Here is a 27,783-nt window from a genome sequence, read left to right on the forward strand (position 1 = left end):
AGATGAGGAATTCAGTGCTTCATTACCATGGTCAATTCAAGAATAAATCACATGACTATTAGTGAATTTGAGTCCCAACTTCTTGTGCAAGAAAAAGTGAATGAGAAATTTTAAAAGTTTGATCTGACAATGGTTCATGCAAACTTAGCTCACAAGGAATCGGATGTAAGCAAAGCCAATAATAAGTATTCAACAAAGGAATCCTATGGAAACTACAGGAACTCTAGTAGAAGACAATCTGGTAGAAGAGGTAGAGAAAGAAACTTTAGAGGAGGAAGGTCATGGTGGCAAGGAAGCGAACCTCAGTGTCAATTATGTGGTAGGATAGGTCACACAGTCTGGCAGTGCTTTCACAGGTTCAACCAGAATTACCAGAATTCTCAAATACAAAATTTTAATATTGGTCTCCCTCCACCAAATGTTGACTTTTACCAGCAAACACATCACTCTCAATTCTCATATCAACCAATACAACAACCAAGCAGAACCAATCACAACCCTCCTCAAACTTTGCTTGCAACCAACAGTGGCTCTGATAAGGGAATTTCACACCACATCACTTTTGATCAAATGAACCTGATCAATAGCTTAGAGTATAAAGGACTTGAACAAATATTTGGAGGTAATGAAAAAAATTATGAGTATTGCTAATATTGGAAGATCTAATCATGTATGCATCTATGACAAATAAATTTTTTAAACTTCAAAATTTGTTTCATGTACCAACAATCTCAAAGAACTTAGTGAGTGTTTTTTTTTATTCTGGCTTTATCTATGTGCTATAAAATGCCAGAAATCTAAGAAGAATATTTTTCTCCAAGGCAGGCTTAGAAATGGTGTATATAAATTTGATGATATGCAAATAGCAAAACCAATCTAAAGATCTAATAAGTCACAAGTCTTTGATGCTGAACAGAAAAAGAAAATATGTGCAAATATTGCAAGAGTAGACAATGAAAAACAAAATGAAAATAAAAGATGAGTGAGTAGCAACATTGCACTAAAAGAAAAAGAAAAGCAAAATAAGAGTGACAGTTATAATATCCTGAATTTTTAAAAAATTAAATAATAAGTTAATTATGATTTAATATTTTATTTAAAAAAATTATTTTTTTTAAAAATAATTAAATTAAATTTTATGATATTTTATCTCTAAAATTTATTAGAATTTTTAAATAATTTTTATTATAATAAAATATTTCAAAAAAAATAATAAAATTATTATTACTACTACTTAAGTTCCTATGGCGCGGAAGCCATTAATGACACACATATATATATATATATAACACCAAGACACATACCCTTATTCTTTAATCACAATCATCATCTCTCATTCTCTATAGAACCACCGAACCAAAAGAAAGAAAAAAGAGAGAGAAGGCCGTGTGGGATTCTATTGTACATCCAAGTCTCTGAGTTTGATTTTTCGCGATCCGTAACTCTAATAAAAAAAATTAATTTGGTAAAAGTGTTCATATTCTCCTTCTTTACATATTGACATTACTTTTATTCAGTAGAAGTTGAAGGTGACGTAACTCCTCTTCCCTTTGAGTTCGACCAATTAGAGTTTTAGGAGGTGCAAATAATTTCTGAAGCTTTCCTCTTCAGCAGCTCGGTCAAAAAACTTTTCCAGAACTTTCATTAATTTTGATTTCGTACGGAGGTAGAGGTTTTATTTTAAAATTAACTATTTTCAATTTAAAAATGTCCAAAGATATAGTAAATAATTACAAATATGTTAGAAATTATAATGTTATTGAGTTTAGATTTTTTTGCTATGGATGATTGGCTGTGATTGTGATTATGATGGAGTTTTTGGTTGAGAAAGTGAATGGTAATTGATTTTGATGTTACTATATAAATGATTTTACTAGGATTGGAATCATATGTCGATTATTGAGAACCTTGTGTTTGAAAAGTGCTGCTGGAAGACTGGTAACTATCGAGAAGTTATGAAAGTGAGAAAGAACTAAAAGGGAGCTGAATTTCATTAAAATGGAAAATGATCTTTGAGAATTGAAAATAAATTCATAGTATTGAATTTGATTTGTTTAAATTATCAAGAAAGGTTTTTGAGAATTAAAGATGGTTTGGTAGGGATCCTTGAAGGGTGGCAAAGCCCAGATTTTAGAAGAAAGCAGAAATTTTATAAAATTCCGAAGTTTTGCTTAAAGCATTATTTAAAAGAAAACTGGATTTAGGGTTCAAAATAGTTGATTTTCAAATTATCAAGAAAAATACTATGTTTTAAGTTTAATATATTGAGAAAAGATTTTTGTTTTAAGTTATAATTTGAGTTCGATTTATTAAGAAAAAGAGTTTTTATTAAACGTTACGAAGTTTGATTATTTATAAACTAATCGATTTAAGATTATAATAGATGAGTGAATAGGTGGTGATGCAGAGGTGTAATTGATTATTTGGTGATGCGGAGGTATGTGTAATTAAGCAGTGATGCGGAGGTACGTTTAATAATGTAGGTGATGCGGAGGTGTGGGTATGTAATTGGTGATGTGGAGGCTTAATAAAATGAAAGGAAATGAGAACTAATGAAGGAAATATATTCTTAAAAGGAAAAGAATGAGAAAGAATGAATAAGATAAATACTTGAAAAGTGTATGTTAAATAGGTCTTGTGCCAAAGTGCTAATGCGGAAGTGCCCGCCTAACTGATAGCCTAAGGTTGTTAATGCGGGAATGTCCACCTAACTGATAGCCTACGGTTGCTAATGCAAAAGTGCCTGCCTAACTGATAGCCTGAGATTGCTAATGCGAGAATGTTTGCCTAACTGATAGCATTATTTCTTACTGTGATGCACTTTAAAATGTTATTATAATAAGGCCTAATTGACAAGGGTAACCGTGATGCCAAGGTGTCTAACTGACACAGTAAAGGAACCATATTCGGGGTTCACCCCGAGTAACGTCGAGTTGCGGGTAGACAACTGACGCATGAGCTCATGGCCTACATAGGAAAGTCATGCATCATATTGTTTGCGTATTTGCATTTGATTGTGGTTGTTTATTTAATTTTCCTGAGATTGTGTTGTTTGCCTTGATGACTTGCTTGTGTACGTAATTGGATATTTTGTTGATGTTGCGAACTTAGTAATGAATTGAGGAATGCAATTTGTGGCTGATGCACTATTAATGTGTCTGAGACTTTATTTAAGTAAAGTAATTTAAAGAAAGGGATTTAAAAGGTTTTAAGTAAGACTTAGGAAAAACTTTAAGGGTTCAATAAAGAGGACTATCTTGAGACATGAGATAACTATTTGTAGTTTATTCTGTATTTTTACGGCATTTACTTTCCTACTGAGAACATGTGAGGACGACGTTCTCACCCCCTACAGATTTCCCTTTCAGCAACAAGTTCAGGAATCCTTGGCACGGAGCTGCGACTAAACATCGGAGTTATTTGTAAATATGTATCCGTATTTTCAGTAATTGGTTTAGCCTTAGACTTTTCCCTCGCCATTTATGGTCTTTGATTTTTAGAGGGGTAGGACTTGTATTTGAGAATCTTGGAATAAGTATATATATATATTGCTATGTGAGTATATGTAGTTTTATGATTAAGAGTTTTAAAGTACAAACCTTTCATTTTATTGATTAAAATTCCGATTCGTATTCACGAAGGCTCAATATTAAATAAAGATAGTATAAAACAAAAAAGGTTAGAGGTAAGTAACACCTAAACTTTTAGTACGATCATGAGGTGCTAAAAGTTAGGGTGTTACAACAGTAATAAAAGAGGCTAAGCTAAAAGCAAAGAACAACAAGAGTCTGAGAGTAGGACCACTAGAATAGAAATGAATAAATTTGATAGCAATGTATGTAATGCAACTATGGATTCTCATGTAAAACTGCATTCTGATGTTGTAATTGTGCATTTTGATATTCTTACTGATGTAGATGTACATTCTATTACAAATTTCAACTCTAATGGTGCTAATGACAACTCCAATTCTAATAACAATAATGCTAATATCAGTCCCAATTCACATCACTCCCATACCTGTGCATCTGATATACAAAAAGCAAACAAAACCAACAACAACCCACCAACCAATTCAGCTCCAAAAACCAGTCCCACAACCTCCCTTGATCTTTGGCATAAAAGACTTTGGCACCCTTCCTACAACACCACCAAAACCATACTTAACAAATACATAATTTCATTCTCTCAAACTGTCAAAATCTCTACTCCCTGTGAACCTTGCATCATCAACAAAATTCATCAATTTTCCTTCTCTTTTTCTCAAACCATCTATACACAACCCTTAGAATTAGTGTTCTCTGATCGTTGGGGACCCTTACCATAGCCTAGCAAATCAAGTTTTAGGTATTATTCATGCTTTATTAATGCATCCAGTAGATACAACTGCACTTATTTGCTTGAAACTAAATCCCAAACTTTCTCAACCTTCTGCCAATATAAAATCATGATAGAAAATAAAACTGGCCATAAAATTAAGACACTCTAAATAGATAATGGTGGAGAATATTTCTTCAACACCTTCAATCGGTACCTTAGAGACCAAGAAATGTTTCAAGACTTATTTGTCTACACACACATCAACAAAATGAATGTCTTGAAAAAAAAAACATAGACATTTGATGGAAACCTCTATCATCCTTCTCTCTCAAGCTACCTTACCTCTCTCATTTTGGGATGAAGTAGTTTTGACCTCAACATACCTCATCAATAGACTCCCTACACTAGTACTAAACCTCAAAACCCCATTAGAAGTATTCTTCAACACCACACCAGACTATACAACATTAAAATCTTTTAGCTACTTATGTTATTCTTGGCACAGACCATACAACAACACAAGTTTGATCACAGGTCAACAAAATGGATCTTCATGGGATACACCTTTCATCAAAAAAGCTATAAATGCCTATCTCCATTGGGAAGAGTCTATATCACCGAAAATGTCACCTTCTGTGAAACAATTTTCTTATCTCACACTCTTCAACAACCAAATACACAACCCAGCCAACTAACTACTACAAAAATAAAAAATTACACCACCACTCACTTACAGCTTTCACCTCCCTTGCATAGACATTCATGATACCCCTTCTACTAATACCAATAGTATATCGATTTCATTACCTGCTGCATCTATTGAAGTTAATAATATTACTGAGATTGAGACTAACAATATTGAAAATGCATATTCCTTTGAAACGGTTCCATTGCAGGTTCTAATTGGGCCGACTATTCAATCTCAAGATGTTGTTGCAGCTCAACACACACATCCTCATCCCAATATACCTATCTATGTTTCAACCTCTGCTCAAAACAGGCACCACATGCAAACCAAAAATAAAAGTGGGATCTTCAAGACAAAGGTGTTCATTGCTGTCTTAAATCCAGAATATATTTCTAATAACAACCTTTCCAAATCAATTGCTGATTGGTGGACAAAATTGTGATCATCAATGTTGTATTCTTTGTTATTGTATGGAATCATTATTATGGCTCTTTGCTATGTGTGGACACAACTTCGAACTAACCAGCAAGTGTACTGGGTCGTCCAAATAATAAACCTTACGTGAGTAAGGGTCGATCCCACAGAGATTGTTGGTATGAAGCAAGCTATGGTCATCTTGTAAATCTCAGTCAGGCGGATTATACTTGATTATGGATTTTCGAATAATAATAAATAATAAGCAGGAAATAAAGATAAATAACATAGGACAGAAATACTTATGTAAAGTAATGGTGGGAATTTCAGATAAGCGTATGGAGATATTGTGCCCTTTCTTTTTCTACTTTCCTACTTCTTCCTTCAATCCTTCTTACTCCTTTCCATGGCAAGCTGTATGTAGGGCATCACCGTTGTCAATGGCTACATTCCATCCTCTCAGTGAAAAAGGTCCAAATGCTCTGTCACAGCACGGCTAATCATCTGTCGGTTCTCAATCAGGTTGGAATAGAATCCCTTGATTCTTTTGCGTCTGTCACTAAGGCCCAGCCTTCAGGAGTTTGAAGCTCGTCACAGTCATTCAATTCCGGAATCCTACTCGGAATACCACAGACAAGGTTAGACCTTCCGGATTCCCATGAATGCCACCATCAATCTAGCTTATACCACGAAGATTCTGATTAAGGAATCCAAGAGATATGCATCTGGCCTAAGGTAGAACGGAAGTGGTTGTCAATCACGCGCATTCATAGGTGAGAATGATGATGAGTGTCACGGGTCATCACATTCATCAAGTTGAAGTGCAACGAATATCTTAGAATAGGAATAAAGAGAATTGAATAGAAAATAGTAGTAATTGCATTGAAACTTGAGGTACAGCAGAGTTCCACACCCTTAATCTATGGTGTGTAGAAACTCCACCGTTGAAAATACATAAGTGAAAGGTTCAGGCATGGCCGAATGGCCAGCCCCCCCCCCCCCAAAACGTGATCAATAGTCTCCTTAGATGAAGAATAAAATAAAACTGAGACCAAAGATGTCTATTACAATAGTAAATTATCCTATTTATACTAGACTAGCTACTAGGGTTTACATGAGTAAGTAATTGATGCATAAATCCACTTCCGGGGTCCACTTGGTGTATGTTTGGGCTGAGCTTGATCTATCCACGAGCTGAGACTTCTCTTGGAGTTGAACGCCAAGTTGTAATGTGTTTTGGGCGTTCAACTCCGGGTCGTGACGTGTTTCTGGCGTTTTACTCCAGACAGCAACATGGAACTGGCGTTGAGCGCCAGTTTGAGTCGTCAATTCCCGAATAAAGTATGAACTATTATGTATTGCTGGAAAGCTCTGGATGTCTACTTTCCAACGCCGTTAAGAGCGCACCATTTGAAGTTTTGTAGCTTCAGAAAATTCATTTCGATTGCAGGGAGGTCAGATTCCAACAGCATCAGCAGTCCTTTGTCAGCCTCCTTATCAGAGTTTCGCTCAAGTCCCTCAATTTCAGCCAGAAATTACCTGAAATCATAGAAAAACACACAAACTCATAGTAAAGTCCAGAAATGTGAATTTAACATAAAAACTAATGAAAACATCCCTAAAAGTAGCTTGAACTTACTAAAAACTACCTAAAAACAATGCCAAAAAGCGTATAAATTATCCGCTCATCACTGATGCTCTTGCAACTCCACAATGGAGAGAAGTTATGCAAGAGAAATATTCAGCATTAACAAATAACTGCACATGGTCCCCCTTCTCCGGTCTTGCATTCGAGCCTAGAGGCTATAGATGGGTTTTCAAGATCAAATATAACCCAGATGGCACAATCCAGAAGTACAAGGCAAGGCTTGCGGCCAAGAATTTTCATTAAAAATAAGGTGTTGACTATGACCAGATCTTTAGTCTTGTGGTGCGTTCTACAACAGTTCGAATTATGCTTAGATGTGGCACTTGCAAATGATTGAAAAGTTCACCAATTCGACTTTAACAATACTTTTCTCAATGGAGATCTACATAAGAATGTATATATGCAACAACCAGAAGGATTTACAGATTCCAAACACTCATCAGGTCTACAAGCTTTAGAGATCACTCTATGGTCTCATACAAGTCCCTCAGGCTTGGTTTACTAAACTCAATTTTGCATTCCAGAAGTTTAGTTTCACAAGCACCCAATCAGACATCTCCTTGTTCACAAAGTTTACCCCCTCTTTAGCAACATACATCCTAGTATATGTAGATGACATGCTTATAATTGGTGATTCAGAAACTGAAATCAAAGACCTCATGACTCAACTTCATAGCACTTTTTTTCTAAAAGAGCTAGTGAAATGAACTACTTTTTTGGCATTGAAGTAAAAAAAACTCCAATGGAATAATGCCTCTCAAGCAAATAAAGTACAGTAAGGACCTTCTAAAAAGAGCTAAAATGAGTAGTGCAAAGTCTGTGCCTATATCAATGGTTTCTTCACTAAAGTTGTCTGGTTTTGGAGATGATTCTTTTGACAATCCCACTCTGTATAGGTCAATAGTAGGTGGTTTACAATATGCCACAATCACTAGGCATGAGATATTCTTTTTGGTAAATAAGGTAGTACGGTTTCTTTACAATTCTCTTGAATCCCATTGGAAGGCAGTCAAAAGGATTCTTAGGTACTTGGCAAGAACCACATAGTATGGTTTGAGGTTTAGCAAGTTCACAAACTTTAGAATCTATAATTTTTGTGACTTTGATATTAGGCAAGTGACATTGATGGTCGCAAGTTAACAAACGTGTATGGAATCTATCTTTGCTCTAATTTGATTTTCGGGGCAATCAGAAAACAGATAGTTGTGTCAAATAGTAGTACAGAAGTTGAACTTAGAAAAATAGCAGATACTGTTACTAAAATCGTCTGCCTAGAAGACTTACTCACTAAAATCAGAGTTCCTTTCTCTACTAAACTTGTGGTGTACTATGACAATTAAATTGCAGTTCTTCTGTCCGCCAACCCAAGCTTGCATAATAAGCTCAAGCGTTTTTCCCTCAATCAATCTTTTGTTCAAGATTTGTAATAAAAAAAAATTTATTCAACATATTTCAGCTGAAGATCAATTAGCTGACACATTAATGAAATCTCTCTCAGCAACATCATTTCTCAAGTTCAGAAGCCTATTAAGAGTCTTTGATGCGGAATCATTAAAGGTCCTTGTTTTAAGAGAGTATGTTAGTATAGTACATACAAAACTTTCTATAATTAGCAGAGTTGTTATGCCAATTCAACCTTAGTTAATTATATCTCTAACCGACTTGTACTATCACGTTCTCTACACTTACTTCAACTATTATAAATATCAGCTTTGTAACCCCTTGTAACTAAATTTTTCAACTATAAGCACAATGCAGAATACTCATCATTTTCTCTCTATTCTATTTGCTCTCTCTTCCCTTTTTCTCTAGTCTCTTTCTCTTTCTTCGTTTCTAGAACCAAGTTACTGATATCTTACAAGCTTAATGCTTCTAACAAGTGAAATCCAAAAATTATTTACATTGAATGAAAAGTTGAACCAAAAATTATATTTTTTGAAGGACACTGTTAGTCTTTCACTTGTTGGAAGAGCTTCTTACTAGGAGGGGCTTTCTCGTTAATATTTAAAAAAAATGGTGTATAAATAATTTAAGAAAAAAGGACAAATCAATCATTAATTTTTTTGTCTGTAGACATTTAAGTTTCTAAGAATTTAAAAATACATTTAAATTTTTAATTTCTTCAAAATTTAGTTACATCGATTCTTAAATCTAATTTGTCTTATTTTAAAAATTTTATCATATGTGTATCTATATCAACCAAGTTAGTACAACGAAAATCACATTTAATTTTTCTAATAGCTGTGACAGACCGACATGGGCTTAACACTAAACAAATTTTTTTTTTTAGCATAGATGCAGGTACGCCTTACAATTATATGTGTGAGGTGTGGCCAAAAAAAAAAACCTCATTTGATGTCTTGACAATTGAAGTTTAAGATGCATGGCCAGTTTGGCCACTAATAGGAATCATCTCTCCCCCGAATTTCGATGAAGCCAATGATATCCCAGATTTCCGATCCAATCAACCCAAGGATAATACTGTTTTTAGAATTTTTTTATTTATTATAATTTTAGTAATGATACGAAACGAAAAATAAAAATATATCATTTCCGATCATTGATTTAAATTGCAGGGTACATCGATTGATGTGTCTACAACAAAAGGATGTTGTGGCACCGCAGGGCAGTTATGATAAGGCCACAGTATAACAATTATATTAGGCTATGCATTACATCTCAGTAAACAAAAGATTAATTATTCACTTTTTTTCCTTCAAATTTCATGCTCAACGATTACAATATGCATCACAACGATCACTTTATTTGCATTTGCAATTATTGCAACCATGCGTGCTCATTCGCATCTGCAATTTAAAACATTAACTACTCCCGTTAAGAGAAGATAGAGAGAAGGCGACAATAATAATCTCTTGAAATGATTTTTGTGAAAATTGTTTATATTTTTACATAAAAAAAAATTAACCATGCATGCTATATATATTAAAAAAATTAATTACTAAATTAATTATTTTATATTGTCTAATGTATTTTTAATATATAACTAATTTAATAATTGAATTTTTTTTATATTCATAGTATCTTTTGAAAATGTTGTTTCACGAGTCATCATCGTTTTTTAAGCTGTGGTCAAAAATTTAGACTAGACCAAATTAGATTTAGCGAAAAGATATAGAATAAAAATCTATCAATGAAGTTGTCCGACACAAACATTTTGAGACAATTGAAAAATGTGCACAAGTCGCTAATAGTTATAAGAAAAAGAAGATGCAATCTTCAAGACACTAATGAGGATCCATGACTCACATTGAAAAGAGATAGTAGACTGTATTCGTTGACCTTCTGTATATTGGGAATATCATGCATTACCTTATGACCTCAATGTGATACATACACTACTAGAAAACAGCAGATTACAGACGGATTTTTCCGACAGAATTTTACTGTCGAAAATACCGACAGATTTTCGATAGATTTTTCGTCGGTAAAAAATAAAAAAAAAATTCACAAAATTTACCGACAGATTTTAACATCCCTCGGTAACACTGTCGATAAAATTGAAAATGAAATTTGAAACTATCACCAATAACAAAATCCCTCTGTAACATCTAATAAATCCCTCGCTAATTTAAAATAAGTTAAAACCCTTATGAACACACCATGATGAAACTTCATTCAACACAAATCACTGTTCATCTTCTCCTATCCTTCCTTTAAGCTTGCTCTTCTCATCTCTCTTTGATTCGAGTTGAAAATAGGGCAAGTGTGACTTCTCCGTCGTTTCTGCTTTGTCGCCACACGCGTCGCACGAGCTCCTTCTGTCACTGCTCGCTTGCACGAGCTCCCTCCGCCGCCGCTCGCTCGCATAAGCTCCCTCCTCTGCTGCTCGCGTTGCACGAGCTTCCTCTGCCGCCTCTCAGCTTATGTCTCTCTCTGTCTCACGCCATCCATCCTCGCCGTTCACAGCCTCGTCGAGTCATCGTGTCACCAGATCTGAAACCTACATGTACCTCTTTATCTATTTTAGATTCTGGAATTGCTATTAAGCTATATTTTTTGTTGAATTCAAATGTTCATACGTTATTGTTGCATCTAAAACTCGATCTGTTCCACTTTTGTTTTATGGTTTAGTTTTTTGTTCTTGAATCTTCTTCAAGGTTCGAATTTGGTTTTGAAAGTAGCTCCATTAATTGTTATGGCTAAAAGTTTTGCATTGAAGATAATGTATTGTGCCTTCTGCAGTTCTGCTTCTGAGGTAAGATGGAGAGATTACCATAGTCTTAAATTGGAAAAAGGAATTGGAAGATTTGTTGTTTGAATTTTACATTTGAAGGAACTATAAATACCAGTTCATGAAATGCAATATGCTAAGTACATAGATTGAAATTACTCTGTGACTAATTAGAATGAGATTAACAGCAATAATTTTGTGCCCTATCAATATCGTAAACCATCTCATAAATCTGATTACTCTGGCAAATATCAGTTGATGTTAATAAACTGTGTTCTTTGTTTCAGCTTGCTCTAGGTGCTGTAAATTCAGAGGTTCTTCTTGGAAGGTATTAGCTTTAAAATATTTACATGATTTTCATATGCAGTAATGTGCTGTTTTTCAGGCCTGTTTGTTAATTAGTCTCAATGGATAATTAGATAGATATATGTGCTCAATGTTGTGTTTGTGTAGACGAGGTGTTTGATCTAATGACTGAACTACTTTTTGAAATAGGTGTTTGATCTAATGACTGAACTGATTTCATTATCCCTAGCCCTAGCCTTGTCCCTTCCCTGTTGTTGCTGCAGAGAACTGAGTTTCTAAATTCTAAGGTATGAATTTTGTATATTCCTATAATTTGTGAAATCTGAAACATAACAATTTCTATGATTGTGATATAGAATAAATTCGTTTATGAACTATATATCTGAATTGCTGAGATTTTTTATCTGGAATTTGCATGCATGTTCTTGTTCCTTCCTGTTCTTGTTATGACTGGTGATTTAGGTCATAAACACACTAAAGAGGGATCAAACAAACCACCATGACTTAACCTCACCCATTCACAGGTGTGAGGGAGTGGAAAACAAAAATCAGCTTCTTATTGTTCTCAACATGAACAAGGTTAGTATATTAGTTATGAGTAATGAGCAGCTTAGAATAGATTAGATTAGTAGTAAGTGGTGATGCAATGAATGCAGATTAATTAATTAATTGCAATGCATTTGTACAGGAGAAGGTGCACTTTTTGGCTTGCTAAGAGGCATCTTTCAGAACTCATTACTAACTGGTCTATATATGATAATAAGGTGCTTATATTGAATGTATCAAATTTGAACTAAGTTTTATGATCTTACATTCTTCAGTGCTTAGTAAACAGTTTTACAATTATTTATTTCTTACCAAAGTTTCTTTTTCGGCTATTAATAAGATATATGTCTACATGTGTTGAAGAATAGCTAAATTGATTTAGTGTTCAATAAGAACAGCTACTGTGACTATTTGAGCCTCAGAGGGTCGAAGAGGACCCAATTTGATTGAGGTAATGCAAGAGAGAAACTTTTGGATTCTATTGAAGATCTGAAACTGGACTCAATTGTACTGGGAAGCAGGGGACTTAGCACAATCCGAAGGTGTGTATTTATTTATTTATTTATTTATTTTTGGGTACAATTCCCTATTTTGAGTACAATTCCCTGTTTCTGATTTATGCCATATATACAGTTATGTCGTGGAGTAGTTATCCCACCTTAGGTGGTAACATTAACCCTTTATCTTTTGGGTCTTATTACAAGTAACAGAAGAAGCTCAATCTGTAGATGCTAGCTAGTGCACTATCAGTGTCATTGTGCCAAATACTTGGTGTGAGTTTGTTTTGACAAATGATAGTTGACTTATAGATCACAATGATTATTTTTCTGTTTAATCTTCGTTACCAATAATTTAAGAATCGATATCAAACTTGTAATATCTACGTGAATGACTAATCTTCTTGTAGGAAGATGTATGTATAACCTTTGATAATTATTAATATATAAAAAGAATTAAATTTTGAATACTAAAGTTCTAGACTTCCAGTACTTTGTACTGGAACAAGATTTAGTGGTTTATATGTAGAATGTAGAATTGTTCGAGCATGGCGACGAGGCTGTGGTTGTCACCTTGAGGATGATGCCATGGGAATTACGTTCCACAGAGCTTTGTGTTGTTAATTAGTGTGTCTATCTCTTTTTTATAATGCAGTAGTTTATTCATGATTATTCCCCAGTTTTCATGGCTCTTTTGTACAAATACAAGTGTTTCATTTGAATCGCTTTTCTTGTAATTATCTTCCACTATTTTTATTCTATAATGCCTTAAAGATATGCATTTTCAATGCATGATCATGAATAAGGTAAATAAGTATCTAAATATTGATTTCCATGAGTAAATTATCTTCCACTAATAACATTTGACTAATTTAATATTTTAATCTGACACTGAGCTAAAATCAAGTTGAGTAATTTTTATATGGTACACCTTTCAACAGCTATTGGTTTTAGCATTGGATTCAAATGGATTGATTCAACAATGGGGTTTATACTTAATCAAATCTGTTTTGCACATCATTGCTATTTATTACTGTTGTAGAAGTGTTTGATTTGCCTTTGCCCCAAAATTTAAATTCTCTTGTTTTGCTGTTGCCCGTGAGATGAACTGAATGAAAATCTTGGTGCAGGTTTAGCATTTTCTACCATGAAAGAGAAATTAGCTGAAGCCTTTTTAGAATATGGCAATGTCCTAAATGGTATGTTCTTCATTTCAGTTTCTATATCCCGGTGTGAAGAGTGTTCCATAATGTCACCAGCTGAGAAAGGGAGGATAATTGATCCTGTACTGTATTCAGAACTGGCTGGAGAGTCTTCATACAGATCCATTTGCCTGAATCATATTAAAAAAATATTAGTCTTCTTGTTAAGCATACAGGAAATTATATTTTTGAAGTACCTCCAACATGGCTGGCCTCCCTCATTACTACTCAAGTCTTCAACCATATTTTTAAGATCAGCAAGCTTTAAACCATTCAATTGCTTTTGTACTTACAATGTTAAATAACTGTCTTAGGTTCTTGGATCTTAAATTGCGTTAATTTAACACGGGTGAATATTTTATTAGATGGCAAGGCTGCTGCAGCAGAGAAGAAAAATTCCAAGGATGAAACATCTTCGAAAGATTCACAGGGGCTGCTGCATGCCCCATTTTTCACTTCTTTCTAATTGTGGCACTTGAAAGTGCTTGGAATTGGAACTAGCTGTGTGAGATCTTGTATTTCGCTGACAAGTCAGAGGTACCGTTTTGTTTTTTCACAAGTTTCCTTCTTCAAATTGAACTCAAGGTTTGGTTTTATTGGTGTTTCGCTGACAACTTGCCAGATCTAACTTGCCAACTTTTTCTATTTCTTTCAGCCTATGATGCCACCTTATGTAGCACTTTATTCACCTGGAGGGGTTTATACTCATCCTGCCATTCCTATTGTAAGTCTAGTTACTTTCATGTAATTTATTTCATGGTTTATAAAAAATTGGAGCTTGTTTTGTTCATTGCCCATGAATGTTTGGCTTCTACTGTAATGATATCAATCAATAGTTCACAATAGGATAAGAGAAACTAATATACTGAAATGTCAAATGTGTTTCCTTTGATCCTGTTTGTGTACCTAGATAATTCAAATATTTATATTCATTTATTTTATTATCATAAAAGCTTTTCAGGGGCTTAATTATATATGCTTTTTTTTTGGTGTTGTAATTATTTAGGCTTTATTGGTTGGAATTATGTCTTATGTTCTTGTGAATTATATATTTCTAAAACATAGGGGTCATATCCACACGGACAAGGAGTTCCATCTTCACCTGCTATAAGCTATGATGTTTTCTGAGATCAGTTCCTAATTTAGGCATAGAATGATATTAGTGATGGCAACACTGTGGGGGTGAGAACTTGCTTGCAATTAGTAATTTTTTTCATGCATTTGGTTGATCATGTTGCCAATGGTTTATTTTTCTTTTTAAATTGATTTCACAAAATTAAAGATTAAATTATGATATTTTCCGTCTTATGTTCAGGCTAATCAATTCACATATGATTGTGTTTTTACATTTTTCATCCATTTGATTTATTTCTGTACTTTGTTTTCAGAAATTCTATATTGAAGCTATGAAAACTGAAAAGATTATATGACACTTGCATCTGGAGATTAGTGATACTGGTATGCCACTTGTCTCCATTGGCATTCTTGTTGGTTGTGAGAATTTCATGCATATGTTTTGGTTGCTGCTGCTAGTTCTCGTAATCCTACTCTAGCTAGTGCTTTGACTAGGCTACAGAGGTGTGTATTTAATGGCAGCTGGGAGGTATATATCTCCTGTGGTTTCCCTTTTGTTACCTGTTTATTACCCCTCAAATTTGACTTTATTTTCTAAATGGTATTGTACATTTGTATTAACATCATGAAAAAGAATGATTTATTTTTATAGCTTAGTGTTGGTTGGCCTTCCCAAATTATTAGTCTGATACTCTGATTCAATTCTATGAATCTTCACTAAATGATTATTCATTTTGTTGTGTAACTTAAATATTCTTGTTAAATGGATGTGCAGATTCGAATTCTTGCTGCTCAGGCTCTTACAACAATGGCAATCAGATCTGGTGAACCTTTCAGGTTATAGATTTATGAGTTTCTGCAAACTTTGGCACAAGGTGGTCTGCAGTCACAGTTCTCAGACATACATCTCAGCAATGGAGCAGATAAAGGAGATAGCGGTACAAGCCTTGGAGTTTTATTAAGTCCAATGATAAAAGTTTTGGATGAGATGTACAGAGTGCAAGATGATTTGATCAAGTGAGAACCATATCTTAATTTTGTGCTTGCTTCAGTTTTACTGATGCTGATTAATAATGCTTTTGAACTGTGGTTTTGAATAGGGAAATACGCAATCATGACAATGCTAAGAAAGAATGGACTGATGATGAATTGAAGAAACTATATGAAACCCACGAAAGGTTGCTGGACCTTGTTTCATAGTTTTGCTATGTTCCAAGAACAAAGTAAGTATCTTCCTTTGGGTCCAATAAGATATCAATTTTCATTTTGTTGATCACTTATCTGAGTTTATTAATGATAGGGTCTATATTCTCACTTTGGACATTTTTATTGAGGAACAAAAAAGCAAAATTTTCTTGTGAGAAAAGCAGTGATGAAGAAGAATAAGCAGCAGCAGAAAGAGCAAGTGAAGTGAATTTTGCAAATGAGATAAGTGGAATTAACACAAGACCTCCTTCACCAACTTCATCTATTGATTATTAGAGCAGCGAAAATTGTTCAAATAACTTAGGAAATTGAATAGGAGTTGCTTGAAATATAGGTCTTTTAATTTACTAGTATGAGGAAATCATTTAGAGTCCTTTGGATACTCATTAACAACTTTTAATTTACTCAATAGACTTTGTTGATGTATGTTTGTTACTTATTATTATAGTTGATGTATCAATACACTTTGTTTATATTTTTAATTATATTGACTTGCTTGTTTATAGTAATTTTTTTAGTTTGATAATACGTTGAATTTATTTATTTTTGAAATATTATAAATATTTGAATACAAATTAGAAAAAAATTTGTATTAAATTTATATTTATTTTGTATGAAAACAAGTTTATTTTGTAATTGAAAAAATAAAAAAATTCTATTTTACCTTACTGACGGATTTACAGACGGATTTTTTGTCTGTAATAAGAGTATGAGATGATTTTTCAAAGTTCAAATTACAGACAGAAAATCTGTCGGAAAATCTGTCTGTAATTACAGACGGAAAATCCGTCTGAAAATCCGTCTATAATTACAGATGGAAAATCTGTCGAAAAATCCGTCTGTAATTACAGACGGAAAATCTGTCAGAAAATCCGTCTGTAATTACAGACAGAAAATCCGTCGGAAAATCCGTCTGTAATTACAGACGGAAAATCCGTCGGAAAATTCGTCGTTTTCGGGAAATGGATGGAGAATTTACAGAGGGAAAATCCGTCGGTAACTGGTAAAAATCTGTCTGTAATTTTCCGACGGAAAAAAAATCCGTCGGTAAATAATTTCCGACGAGGCTTTTACAGAGGGACAAAATCCGTCGGTAATTTCGTCGGTAACCAAAAATCCGTCTGTAATAAAGGTTAAATCTGTCTGTAAATCTGTCTGTATTAATCCATTTTCTAGTTGTGATATTGATAAAAATATTTGTGATAATATAATATTTACCGAAAACTTAAAAGACAAATTTAAAATTTTAAAAAGACTTGCAGTAGTCCATGGGCATGTAGGTTCTAAGTTGTGGCGATGCAAACGTGGGAATATCCTTATGACATTTTTACCATATCAAAATTATATAAGGATGTATTTCTTAAAACTATACAAATCGTGATCTTGTCAAATAGCTAGTTTTTTTTTTTTTTTACCGTATTTTTTAATTCGATAAGGCTAAGGGCTAATTAAATAGTTAATTTTTTTTGTGTTTACGGTATCTCTCAATTCGATAAGACTAAAGACTAATTCGTCGTGGATCGAAGTTTTATTTAAAAATTTGTCGTTAACTACTGGATTGTACAAAATAAAATTTGAACTCCCAATAAGTGAACTGATGACTCAATCAATCCAAATTGGTTTGTGAAATAGATGGTTAGTAATTCCATCAATACTGTATGTTGTTGACTTATGATAGCATAAGTCATGTGGCTAAAAAAGTCACAATTGTCACAACATAATAGAATATTTGCTACCAACTGTATTAAACAATGCATTGCCTCTGGGACTTTATTGGTTTTAGAAGCAAATATTTTATAACCTCTCTTATTAATAAAGATTAAAAAAATTAATATAATTCTAGAATAATAATGTAGTGTATTTTATAGTGGTTATATATAAAAACTTTGACGATACTTAAAAACTTGTAACTAAAATTACATTTATATTTTTTTAATATTTGACAATATTTTTAAATTTAAAAAATATAAAAAATAAAAAAGTGATCAAATTAAAAAATACTATCAAATAGCTAAAAAATATATATAACCTTTAATTTTAATATACTTTTAAATGTTATCAAAATTTCATAATCACCTCAAAATTTCATCTAATAATATATATGTAAGTTTTTCATCTCAAGAACTTGATTTCTTACAGCATATCTTGCAAATAGAACAATTGTATTTAATTTATTTACAGCAGTACAAACACTTATTAAAATTAAAGTAGCCCATAATGATTTATTATTAGAGCTCAATGACTCATCAATAATATCTCATATATAGCATGTGAGATAATCAGAATAAATATATATATATGATGATGAAACAGAAAGCTAAGCATGCATGATTGGTATTATTATTATTATTAGATTTTGGAGTTTGTACGAAATGCAGTTGTATCAAAGACTTTGAGGAAAAATCTTGTTGTTGGGATAGAGAGGTGGGTCTCCAAAATGGTGCCAATGGTGGCAATAAGCTTCCTCTTCACTTCTGAATTGATGCCACCCATTGATACTATCTCAGCATATGCAGCTGCTTTCTTGTTTCCCTCAAATGATATTGGCACTGATGACTTCAAAATTACCATCACAAACTGCAATAATGTTAACTTTTTCAATTAATATACTACTTACTTGGGTTCATCATGATGAGATTTGTGTGTGTGTGTGCATGTTTACACGTGGATATGGATTTATTTTATTGTTTCTATTGGATAAGGCAAAATGTAAATATTTTACTCTATAATATTTTTTAGACGAATTTTATGGTATTTTTTATTTTAATGTCTAAATTGCTTAAATTATTTTTTAAAATAAAAAATTAGACACCATTTATAAAACACTTCTTTTTTATCTTGATTAGATTTCATTTAGAATATAAATTTTAGAAAACATTTTAAATATATTACAGAATTAAATGTTCTAGTGATTTTAATAATTAATATCAATTATATATATTATAATTGAAACTATTTTCGTCAATTATTTAGATCATTTGTTTTGTCAATTCTAATAGAAGATAAAATAATTTTTAACAATTTTAACAGAGGACAAAATAATTCCTAACCTCTCTATTCAAAAATAATACAATTAAATTTTGATATTGAAACTAATATTATTGGAACTAATATTTTCGAATTAGATACTTTAATTTTCAACTAAAATTAATTAGTTGATTAGTTTCTAACGAATTTATTGTTTACTAATAATGGTTGGATTAACAAATGTTTTGAAGTCACTACACTTTTTCAACCAACTAAGGTTATGGTATGGAGCATGGACCCTCTTTTCTTTAAGCTCCGGTCTTTGTCGTTCCTTTTTTTTTGGTTCTATCTATCTATCCACTCCAAGGAATATATTTCCCTCGTTTTATTTATTTATTTATTTATGTTTTTTTATGTCTCCCATCAAATAATTTTGTATATTAAAATAAACTATTAAAATACCTGATTTTATGGTGCATTTAAAATGTTTCCTAAATGTTATGTCGACGAGTTAAAAAAATATATAAAAGGTATTTTCTTTTAATCTCTATGTCATCAATTCAACAAAATTATATGTTTACTAAAAGTTGAAGAGACATATGATATGAATAACTAAATAGAGTCAATTTTACATACATAATATTCTAAACACCCAAAAATAATGAGCCACAAATATTACTATGATCAAATAACACTACCATATATAAAAGAAAAACATTTCAGAAAAAAAAAAAACTAATTACAAGTGGTGTTGGGGTAGTGGTACTACACAAAGGATGGTGGAAGATAGCTAGCTATTAAAGATGAGACTATTCCTATTCCAACTACTTGAAGTGCAATTTGCAGTGTATGTAGTGTAACAGTATTTTCCACTATCCAACCCTTTTTCACATGTGAGCTATAAGGAATAGGTTTAGAGGGAAAGAGAAAGGATCAGAATGTTCCATTGCATTATTATATATTAACAGAGACAAATTATTACCCGGAGCAAAATTCATTGAACCTTTATTATGATTATCAAATATAATATTTTAATATTATAATATTTTGTCCTCTCTTCAAGAGATAAGCCATGACTGTTTTACTTTTATACGAAGAAAGAACTCAACATCGTCGCTCCGTACATTAATAATCAATATGATGATGATGACTTAGCTTGAAGTGCATATCTTTTATAATTAATTAGCCCTCGTGGTATTTTCTTAATTAATTACTATTTATTGGGATAATGATAATTTGACATATATTTGTAAAATAATAATTAATAAAGAATATAAACATGTAAATAAGGATTAATGAGGCTTTTATGGTGATTGGTGAGTATAAAAGTGTATGAAATATCTTTTATAAAAAGTAATATTTCACTATTTGGGGTGAAAAAGTCTAAGATAATTAAGTCGATCTAAATTAGTTATTTAAAAAAGATATTAAGATATAATTTTCACCTTTACCAGATTAAAATTTTTACAATATTTTTGTGATCTCCTGCTATATATGGCTATTGACTAAATTCTTATTTTTACAACAAATCTAACTCATATTGACTAAATTCTACCAATTCTTGTTATTTCTGTTTTTCAACACATGATGATTTCTTTATTTTTATATAAATTTATTTCTTTATAAATAATAACTAAACCAATATAAGGAAAACCCTCAACTCTTTAATTGGATCCTCATCAGAAATCATATGTATATCGGTATACGTAATTTTAAACTCTAAACACTATCTCGTAAATCTTTATTTTCCTGTCTAAACTTGGGCCTAGTTCTATTTTAAGTAATCATATCTTATAATTTTCTTATATAAAGGGCATTGTTGAGTATATACTATATTAATTACCATGGCCTGGTACCTTATCTTTCTGGAAATAGCTAAATGATTGAACCACTAACTTAGCTGCTTCAGTTTCAGATTTACAATAACACTCTTAAAGATATATTCATTTATATATTTTTTATTTTTATTATTTTAATTTTTTTTAAAATAATTTTATGCTATAATTTAAAATCTATCCAATTTAAAATCGTTAGATCACTTACTTACAAATGTTCATATTTTAGATAATTATTTTTATATGTAAAAAAAAATGTTATAAGTCTCACATTTATTAAGAATAAAATTTTTAAAAATACTATAAATATAAGACATTTCTTACTCAAACAACTAATTTTTAGAGTTAAATTAGACCTTCGTAATCTTAATTCTACATACCTAAATATATTGGTCTACAACTTTACTAAACTTTATAAGCGAAAAAAAGAAAAAAAAAACAAAGTAATACGAATCGCTTCTATATTGTTGAGAAGTAGTATCATGAAATGAAGTGAAAAAATAAGAATCCTTAAACCCTAATAAAAAACACTCCATGATTGTTTTAATACACACAAATTAAATCTCACATCAATCATCACAATAAGCTTTAGTTGAAAAACACTGAAAAAGAAAGAGAGAAAGAATAAAGGGAAAATAAAGAGCAGAGATGATACCTTTTCAGGTTTGCCGATGATTGTGGAGACAGCAGTGGTTGCTTCAGAAAAGATGGGATTAGTGTCAATTCCATCCAAGTTAAGGTTGGTGGTTATGTAAAGGCAAGGCATCTTCTTCAATTCTATTCTTTTCTAATTTTTCTATTCTATGCTTTTCCAACTTAATTAATTGGATATATATAGACAGAAAATATGGAAGCATATTGTTTCACTTTTATGACCAACTCACAGTGGAGACACTCCCTTACCTTTATTTTCGTTTCCATTGCAACAGCACCATTATTTATATTATTTTATTTAAAAAAATTATTTCGACAACTACAAGTAATTTGACCATTAATAGCAGGAAGTAAATTATCTAAATTGTCCTTTTAAGACTTATTGTTAGTATTTAATAGCTAAAGACAATTCGATAATTCGTCTCTCAATTATTAGTTGTCCAATTGTTTTTAGTTTGTAAAATAATATTTTCCTATTTTTTATGTTCTTCCACATATAGCTCGTTTTAAATGCTTCCCGGCAACCATGAGGCATTAATCCACCCATATTGGAATGATGGAGTGATAGACAAATTCAATTTCTTTGTTAATAGTTGCCTCAAGTTGAATTCTGAGAACTGAATTTTTTATTTTTTAAAATCTAGTTTTGAAAGCAAGAGGGAGTTGCAATTTATGCAATCGAATTTTAATAATAAAATTTATAGTATTGTATATACACGGGTAGAATTTAAATATGTTATGTGCTATAAAAAATCAGTATTAAGTATTTATATATAAAAATATGTATTATTTAATTTATTTTTAATGTGTATTTTATATACATAGATGTAGATGGTGACTAATTTTTTATATACACTTGATATAGATGGATAGATTTACTTTAGCTCAATTTGCTCTTTCAACCAATCTCTCGTACATTATGCAAACTTTAATTTGTACATTCTTCGGAGTTTATTTTTTGGAATAAAATTGAGCAGATTTGTAAGGACTTCATCTGGCATGGAGTGCACAATAATTAGAAAATTCACTTTGTGATATGAATACAATGGATTAAGATTTTTTTTATCTGAATGTCAAAAAGAGAGGGAGGTTCTAGCTTTCGATCTTGCTGTGATATGAATACAATGGATTAAGATTTTTTTTAAAAGTAAAAGAGTTAGTAAACTGATAAAATGGAGAATTAAATATTTTTAAATTAAGATAGTTAAACTCATATATAATGAGAGTTACAAAATTAATAATAATTAATTTTTTATTTTATTATTTAATTAATTTTTTACTTTAAAAAATGTAAATCCAAATACAATTATCTTATGAATTTAGCTTGGAATCTTAATTACAAGTGTAATGAAGAATATTCAGAGAAGACAAGCCTCCTCTGATGCGTGGCAAGCATAGTTGTCAAAATCGAACCGGTGATCAAATTAGTTAAGTTATTGGGTTATTAGGTTATTGGTTCAACCGGTGAGTCATTGGTTGAACCGATTGACTCGGTCCTATGTAAATAAAAAATAAAATATAATAAAAAATTTAAAATTAAAATTTAAAATACATATTTCTATTAATATTTGAAAAATATCTAGCTATTCTAAAACAATATGAAACAGGAACAATAAGTATTTTGTTGATTTTACTCTATCATAAATATTTTTATTTTGTTTTTATATTAAAATAACTATTATTTTCGAATTTCAATAATTTATTAATTAGTTTATATCTATTATACTATTATATACTACAAGTATTTATTGAAAATAATATTAATAGATATTATATAATTATAAAAAAATAAGTAAATTTATAATTATTGTTAAATAAAAATATAATTAATTTAAGAATGAATGAGTTTATAACTAAAATTAAAATAAATTAAATAGAAGTAAATTATTTGTTGAAAGATATTTATAAATATATTAATTTGCATATATATTAATAACAAGCTTAATAGCTTGGTGGTTGTGAGTATTAATTTTATCTTTGATGAGGAGGGTTCGAACCCCAACTTTTACATTTTGGAGAAATTTTGATACTCAAGCGGTTCGGTTGAACCGGTCTTATCGAATTTGACCAGTTCACTCTGAGTTTGACCGGTTCATATCGGTTTATTGTCTTATACGATCAGATTATTGAACCGAATCGGTTTAAAATTTGGTTCACCGATTTTTTAGTTGAACCGACCGGTCCGGTCCGATTTTAATAACAATGGTGGCAAGATATTTGTCAGGGGTGTCAAGGACATATAACCCAAAACTAATAAGGAAAGTTAGTTAGATATAGCTGTTAAGTTTCTGTTTTGGGTTTGTAATATGTTTAGTGAGTCACAAGTTTAGTTATGCAGAGTCTTGGTTTTCTCAAGTGCCTCATACTTGTATATAAAGCTTGGTTAGTGTGTAATCGGATGATATACATTTTTTTCATTGTTCAGTTCTTAATACATCAAAAGGATAAGTACTGTTATGGTCTCTATAATTTAAAGTCAAAATTAAAATTGTTTCTTACCTTATTTTTAATTCGAAATTGTCTTCAATATTTCATTTGGTATTAAAATTATCTTTTTGACAATTTTATTCTTATCTCACTAACCCTATCTCATTAGCTAATCCTAACTTCTTCTCCATCATAATAGTCACACACACACTTAGATGAAAAAAAAAGAGATAAGCAAAGAGCAAGGAGGATAAGGGACGGCACCGACAGGGGTAAGGGTCGCCATCGTCGTCAGCCAATTTGAAGTAAAAGAGAGAAAGAGAAGCCAAGGCAGCAGCGTATCAAAGCGGCACCACCGACGAGAACGAGAAGCAATGATTTCAAGTGGAACCAGGGAGGAGCAGAGGCGATGCGAAACCAAAGAAGCCACAACAATGGAGGTGGGTTGTGCATCGAGGTAGACCTCTCCGTCGCGATCTCGGTATCTCAGCAGCAGCACGAATGAGCAGCAGCAGCCACGCGGTCAAAGTGGTGGCTTTCCTAGTCCTCAAAGTTCTCTTCCTCGAAGTGCGATATGTTTGAGTGCCGTTGTCACCATTGAAGAGCAGCAGTTTCAAATCTCCCTTTTCCTTCCTTTTCTAGTGACAATTTTAAAGACAAGCAGCGGCAACAGTTTTGATGGTTTCGATGATCTCTCTCTCTCTCTCTCTCTCTCTCTCTCTCATTTACGATCTCTCTCTTTTTTCGACGGCGGTGGCAACGGCGGCATATTTTTCACTGTTACTGTCTAAGCTTTTTTTGTCTTATTTTTAAAATATATGAATGACTGTGATGTTATTATATTTTTGTTGATGATGGATTCTTGAATCTGAATGTTCTGTTATTGATTATGAATAAATTGGATAGTTGTAGGAAGAAATGGCTGATAGTTAGTGGGATAAAGGGGGTGGTGGTGGGAAATACTGGGTGTATTGATGCAGTAGGGATATTTTTGTCTTTTAAAAAATTATTTTTTCAAAATAATTATTTTAATACTAAATAAAATGTTGAGGATCATTTCAAACAAAAAAAAAAGGATCAGGGACGATTTTGATTTTGACCCCAAATCTTAGGGACCAAAACAATAGTTATCCTTATATCAAATGATCTTTTCATACTTCTTTCAACTTCTCTTCTTGCTGCTCATATTTTTTTACCTATCTTGTACCTAAAGCTTATGCTTCTTCCTTTTGTAATTAGAATTCTGTCATGGTATCATGAGCTAAGGTTGATAAAGATCCATGTCCCCCAACACCAACTCCTACAAGCAACAATGTGAATTCCAACAACAACAATGTTTCACCTACAATTCCTACCATCATTACTCAATGACCCTTCAATCCTATTACTAATAAGCTTGGAGAAACAATCATAAAATATGGATGTGATGAGCATTTGCAGCCATACAAGGACAAAGCCTTGAAGATCATTTTTATGCAGCAAAAGTTTCTCCTGAAGTAAATTCTTTTGAAGATCAAGATGCTGGAGCTCTTTCCTCTTTCTGCAATCAGTAGAGACAAGATTATTACAATATTATTTCACAGGTTTTTGTCTCTATGAAAATTGATTTTAAGAACAAGATGGTGTCCTTCACATCTGCTCATTAAATTTGGTCAAAAATTGAAGAATACTTTGCAAAATCTACCAAGTATAGGGTCAAGCAGTTCAAGAATCAACTTAAATTTGTCAAGAAGCATGGATTGTCTATATTAAAATGCATTTCCAAGATGAAGCATATAGCTGACTCTCTTTCTGCTTTGGACAGCCCCCTTTCTTCTGAAGAACACATTGAAATCTTACTTAAAGATTTTAATAAGGACTATCAAATGATCCTTACTACCATTCAATCCAAACCTGAGAATTTTTCTTTTCCGTAAGTTGAGACTATTATAATGACGGTTGGAGAAATTCAAAAAACCACAAAACCTTATGCCTCAAGCACATCTAGCTCAAGCAAAATTTTCTTCTATTCCTGGTCCAACAAGAAATTTTGGAGGAAGGCATGGAAGAGGAGAAAGATCCAACTAACAAAGATGGTAGATTTTATAACGGAGCACCAAGATCTTAATGTCAAGTTTGTAAGAGGATGGGCCACATTGCATGACATTGCTATCATAGGATTGTTCAAAAAACTCCTCTTCCATCTCAAAATTAATCTTTTGCTCCATCCCAATCTTAATCCTTCTCTACATTACTAACCCCAAGTTTTCGTAATTCTATATCATCTATTGCTTCCTCATTAAGTAGCACACCTCCATCATAATCTATTAGCACCACTATAATGCCTTTGCCACCATTATCGTCATTTCATCATCCCACTACTTACATGGTTGTTCCTTCTTCAGTATGTGATCCAGTTTGATACCTTAATACTGGTGCTTCTCATCACCATGTCACACCAGATTAGTTTAATCTTTTTTCATATTCTGAACACACGGGATTGGATCAATTCATATTAGGTAATGGGACAGGCGTGGCTATTTCTCACATTGGTAATTCATTCTTGGTCAATCTTGATTCCAAAAGATGGTTTAAACTTTAAAAACTCAGTCACACACCTCACATTACCAAAAATCTGATCTCGGTTTCTAAGTTTGCAAACACAATTTTGTCTTTTTTGAATTTTTTGTATATTATTGCTTTGTTAAATGTGAATTTTCTAAGCAAATACTTTTACAAAAAAAATTGATAAATCCCATTTCATCATTCTAAATTGTGCTAATATCATGGAGTTTATCAACTAACTTACATAATTTTAGCTGAATTAATTGAGTTTTTCGAGTTTTGCTTCGGATGAAGTTGTGTGTGAAAAATATACTTTTTGTTCTCCTAATTATTAATTTATTAATCTCTTTTTATATAATTTGATGCCGTGATAAAATTTCTTTAAGTGTTTTAGGCTTTAGGTGCATCAACTACCTTAAAGGATTGAAAAAAAAAGAGAGACGAAGCGAATTCAGAAATCAATTTGGAAATGTAGCTATCTGGAAGCTAGCTCGAGCAACATTTTCTTGCTTAAGCGAGATTCTTGCCTAACCTCCACTTTCTCGCCTAAGCAAGATCCTCGCACAAGCACTATTACCAAGCATAAGCGAGATTCTCGCATGTGCGAGGTCAGTTCACGTGCCTTAATTAATGAAGCATGTGCATTCACGTTTTGGATCCTCCAAGAGCCCCTGACAGCTATATGAGATGATATTTTGAAGCCAAGACTTAGGGAGGAGGAGATATTACATTCATACTCACTAATTTTTACATTCCTTAGGTTTTTGGTCTCATTTTCTAGTGAGAGAAGCTTTAACTTCTCTAGAGGTTTTCTAGAATTTTACTTTAGTTTGTTTTTAGTTTTGGATTTTGATATTGTTTAATTGTAGTTTTTCTCTTATTTTCTTGTTCTTTTACACTACTTTGCTTAGAATTTATTGTTAGTTTACTTTGTTTTATTTTCGTATTTTATATGAACTATGTGAATTCTTGGTTTCTTATGAATGTATTTGATATTTTATGTTTCATTTATGCTTATTTGAGTTGTTAGTGTTAAATTCTAGAAGTAGGTAGTTGTAGTTTTTTTTTTTAATTCTTGTCATTTATGATGCTTTTTTTTTTGTATACACCAAATGTTTGATAAAATGTTTACATTAGTTATGGAGTATATTTACCCTTTTTTGGCTTGAGGTTAAAAAATTGGATGAGTTTGAGTCATTAATGTCCAATTTTGATTGGTAATTAGTAAGTTAGTTAGAATTTATGAATTAAGACTAATTATGT

General features: G+C 32.0%; 1 protein-coding gene and 2 long non-coding RNA genes across 17 annotated transcripts; 2 read left to right on the forward strand and 1 right to left on the reverse strand.

The window, feature by feature from the left end:
• Window positions 1–10,632: 10,632 nt before the first annotated feature.
• Window positions 10,633–16,602, forward strand: LOC112797104 (uncharacterized). 15 transcript variants are annotated; one of them, XR_011881300.1, is made up of 14 exons: window positions 10,633–11,037; window positions 11,550–11,590; window positions 11,758–11,855; window positions 12,031–12,147; window positions 12,257–12,332; window positions 12,513–12,656; window positions 13,742–13,810; window positions 14,179–14,350; window positions 14,469–14,537; window positions 14,879–14,995; window positions 15,202–15,416; window positions 15,663–15,904; window positions 15,988–16,110; window positions 16,188–16,602. It is a non-coding gene; the product is annotated as an uncharacterized lncRNA (long non-coding RNA). The 15 variants fall into 15 exon arrangements; XR_011881299.1 differs by having other exon boundaries at window positions 15,202–15,391; XR_011881305.1 differs by lacking the exon at window positions 14,879–14,995 and having other exon boundaries at window positions 15,202–15,391.
• Window positions 16,603–18,238: 1,636 nt separating this feature from the next.
• Window positions 18,239–21,776, reverse strand: LOC112797105 (uncharacterized). Its single transcript, XM_025839867.3, has 2 exons — window positions 21,551–21,776; window positions 18,239–18,670 (listed from the first exon to the last, which is right to left on the reverse strand). Exons 1-2 carry the CDS (start codon window positions 21,659–21,661, stop codon window positions 18,443–18,445), a joined length of 339 nt encoding a protein of 112 aa, XP_025695652.1. The 5' UTR covers window positions 21,662–21,776; the 3' UTR covers window positions 18,239–18,442.
• A 2,311-nt stretch (window positions 21,777–24,087) lies between these two features.
• On the forward strand, window positions 24,088–27,527 carry LOC112797106 (uncharacterized). The gene is made up of 2 exons (XR_003199591.3): window positions 24,088–24,657; window positions 25,216–27,527. It is a non-coding gene; the product is annotated as an uncharacterized lncRNA (long non-coding RNA).
• The last annotated feature ends 256 nt before the right edge of the window (window positions 27,528–27,783 follow it).

Source organism: Arachis hypogaea, chromosome 4 (genome assembly GCF_003086295.3).
Source record: "Arachis hypogaea cultivar Tifrunner chromosome 4, arahy.Tifrunner.gnm2.J5K5, whole genome shotgun sequence".
Taxonomy (NCBI): domain Eukaryota; kingdom Viridiplantae; phylum Streptophyta; class Magnoliopsida; order Fabales; family Fabaceae; genus Arachis; species Arachis hypogaea.

Excerpts from the sequence above, each read along its gene's own strand:
- LOC112797105 (XM_025839867.3), bottom strand. The coding sequence starts at position 21,661 with ATGCCTTGCCTTTACATAACCACCAACCTTAACTTGGATGGAATTGAC. Across the intron at positions 18,671-21,550 it reads TCATCGGCAAACCTGAAAAG|TTTGTGATGGTAATTTTGAA; the intron begins GTATCATCTCTG and ends ACATTATTGCAG.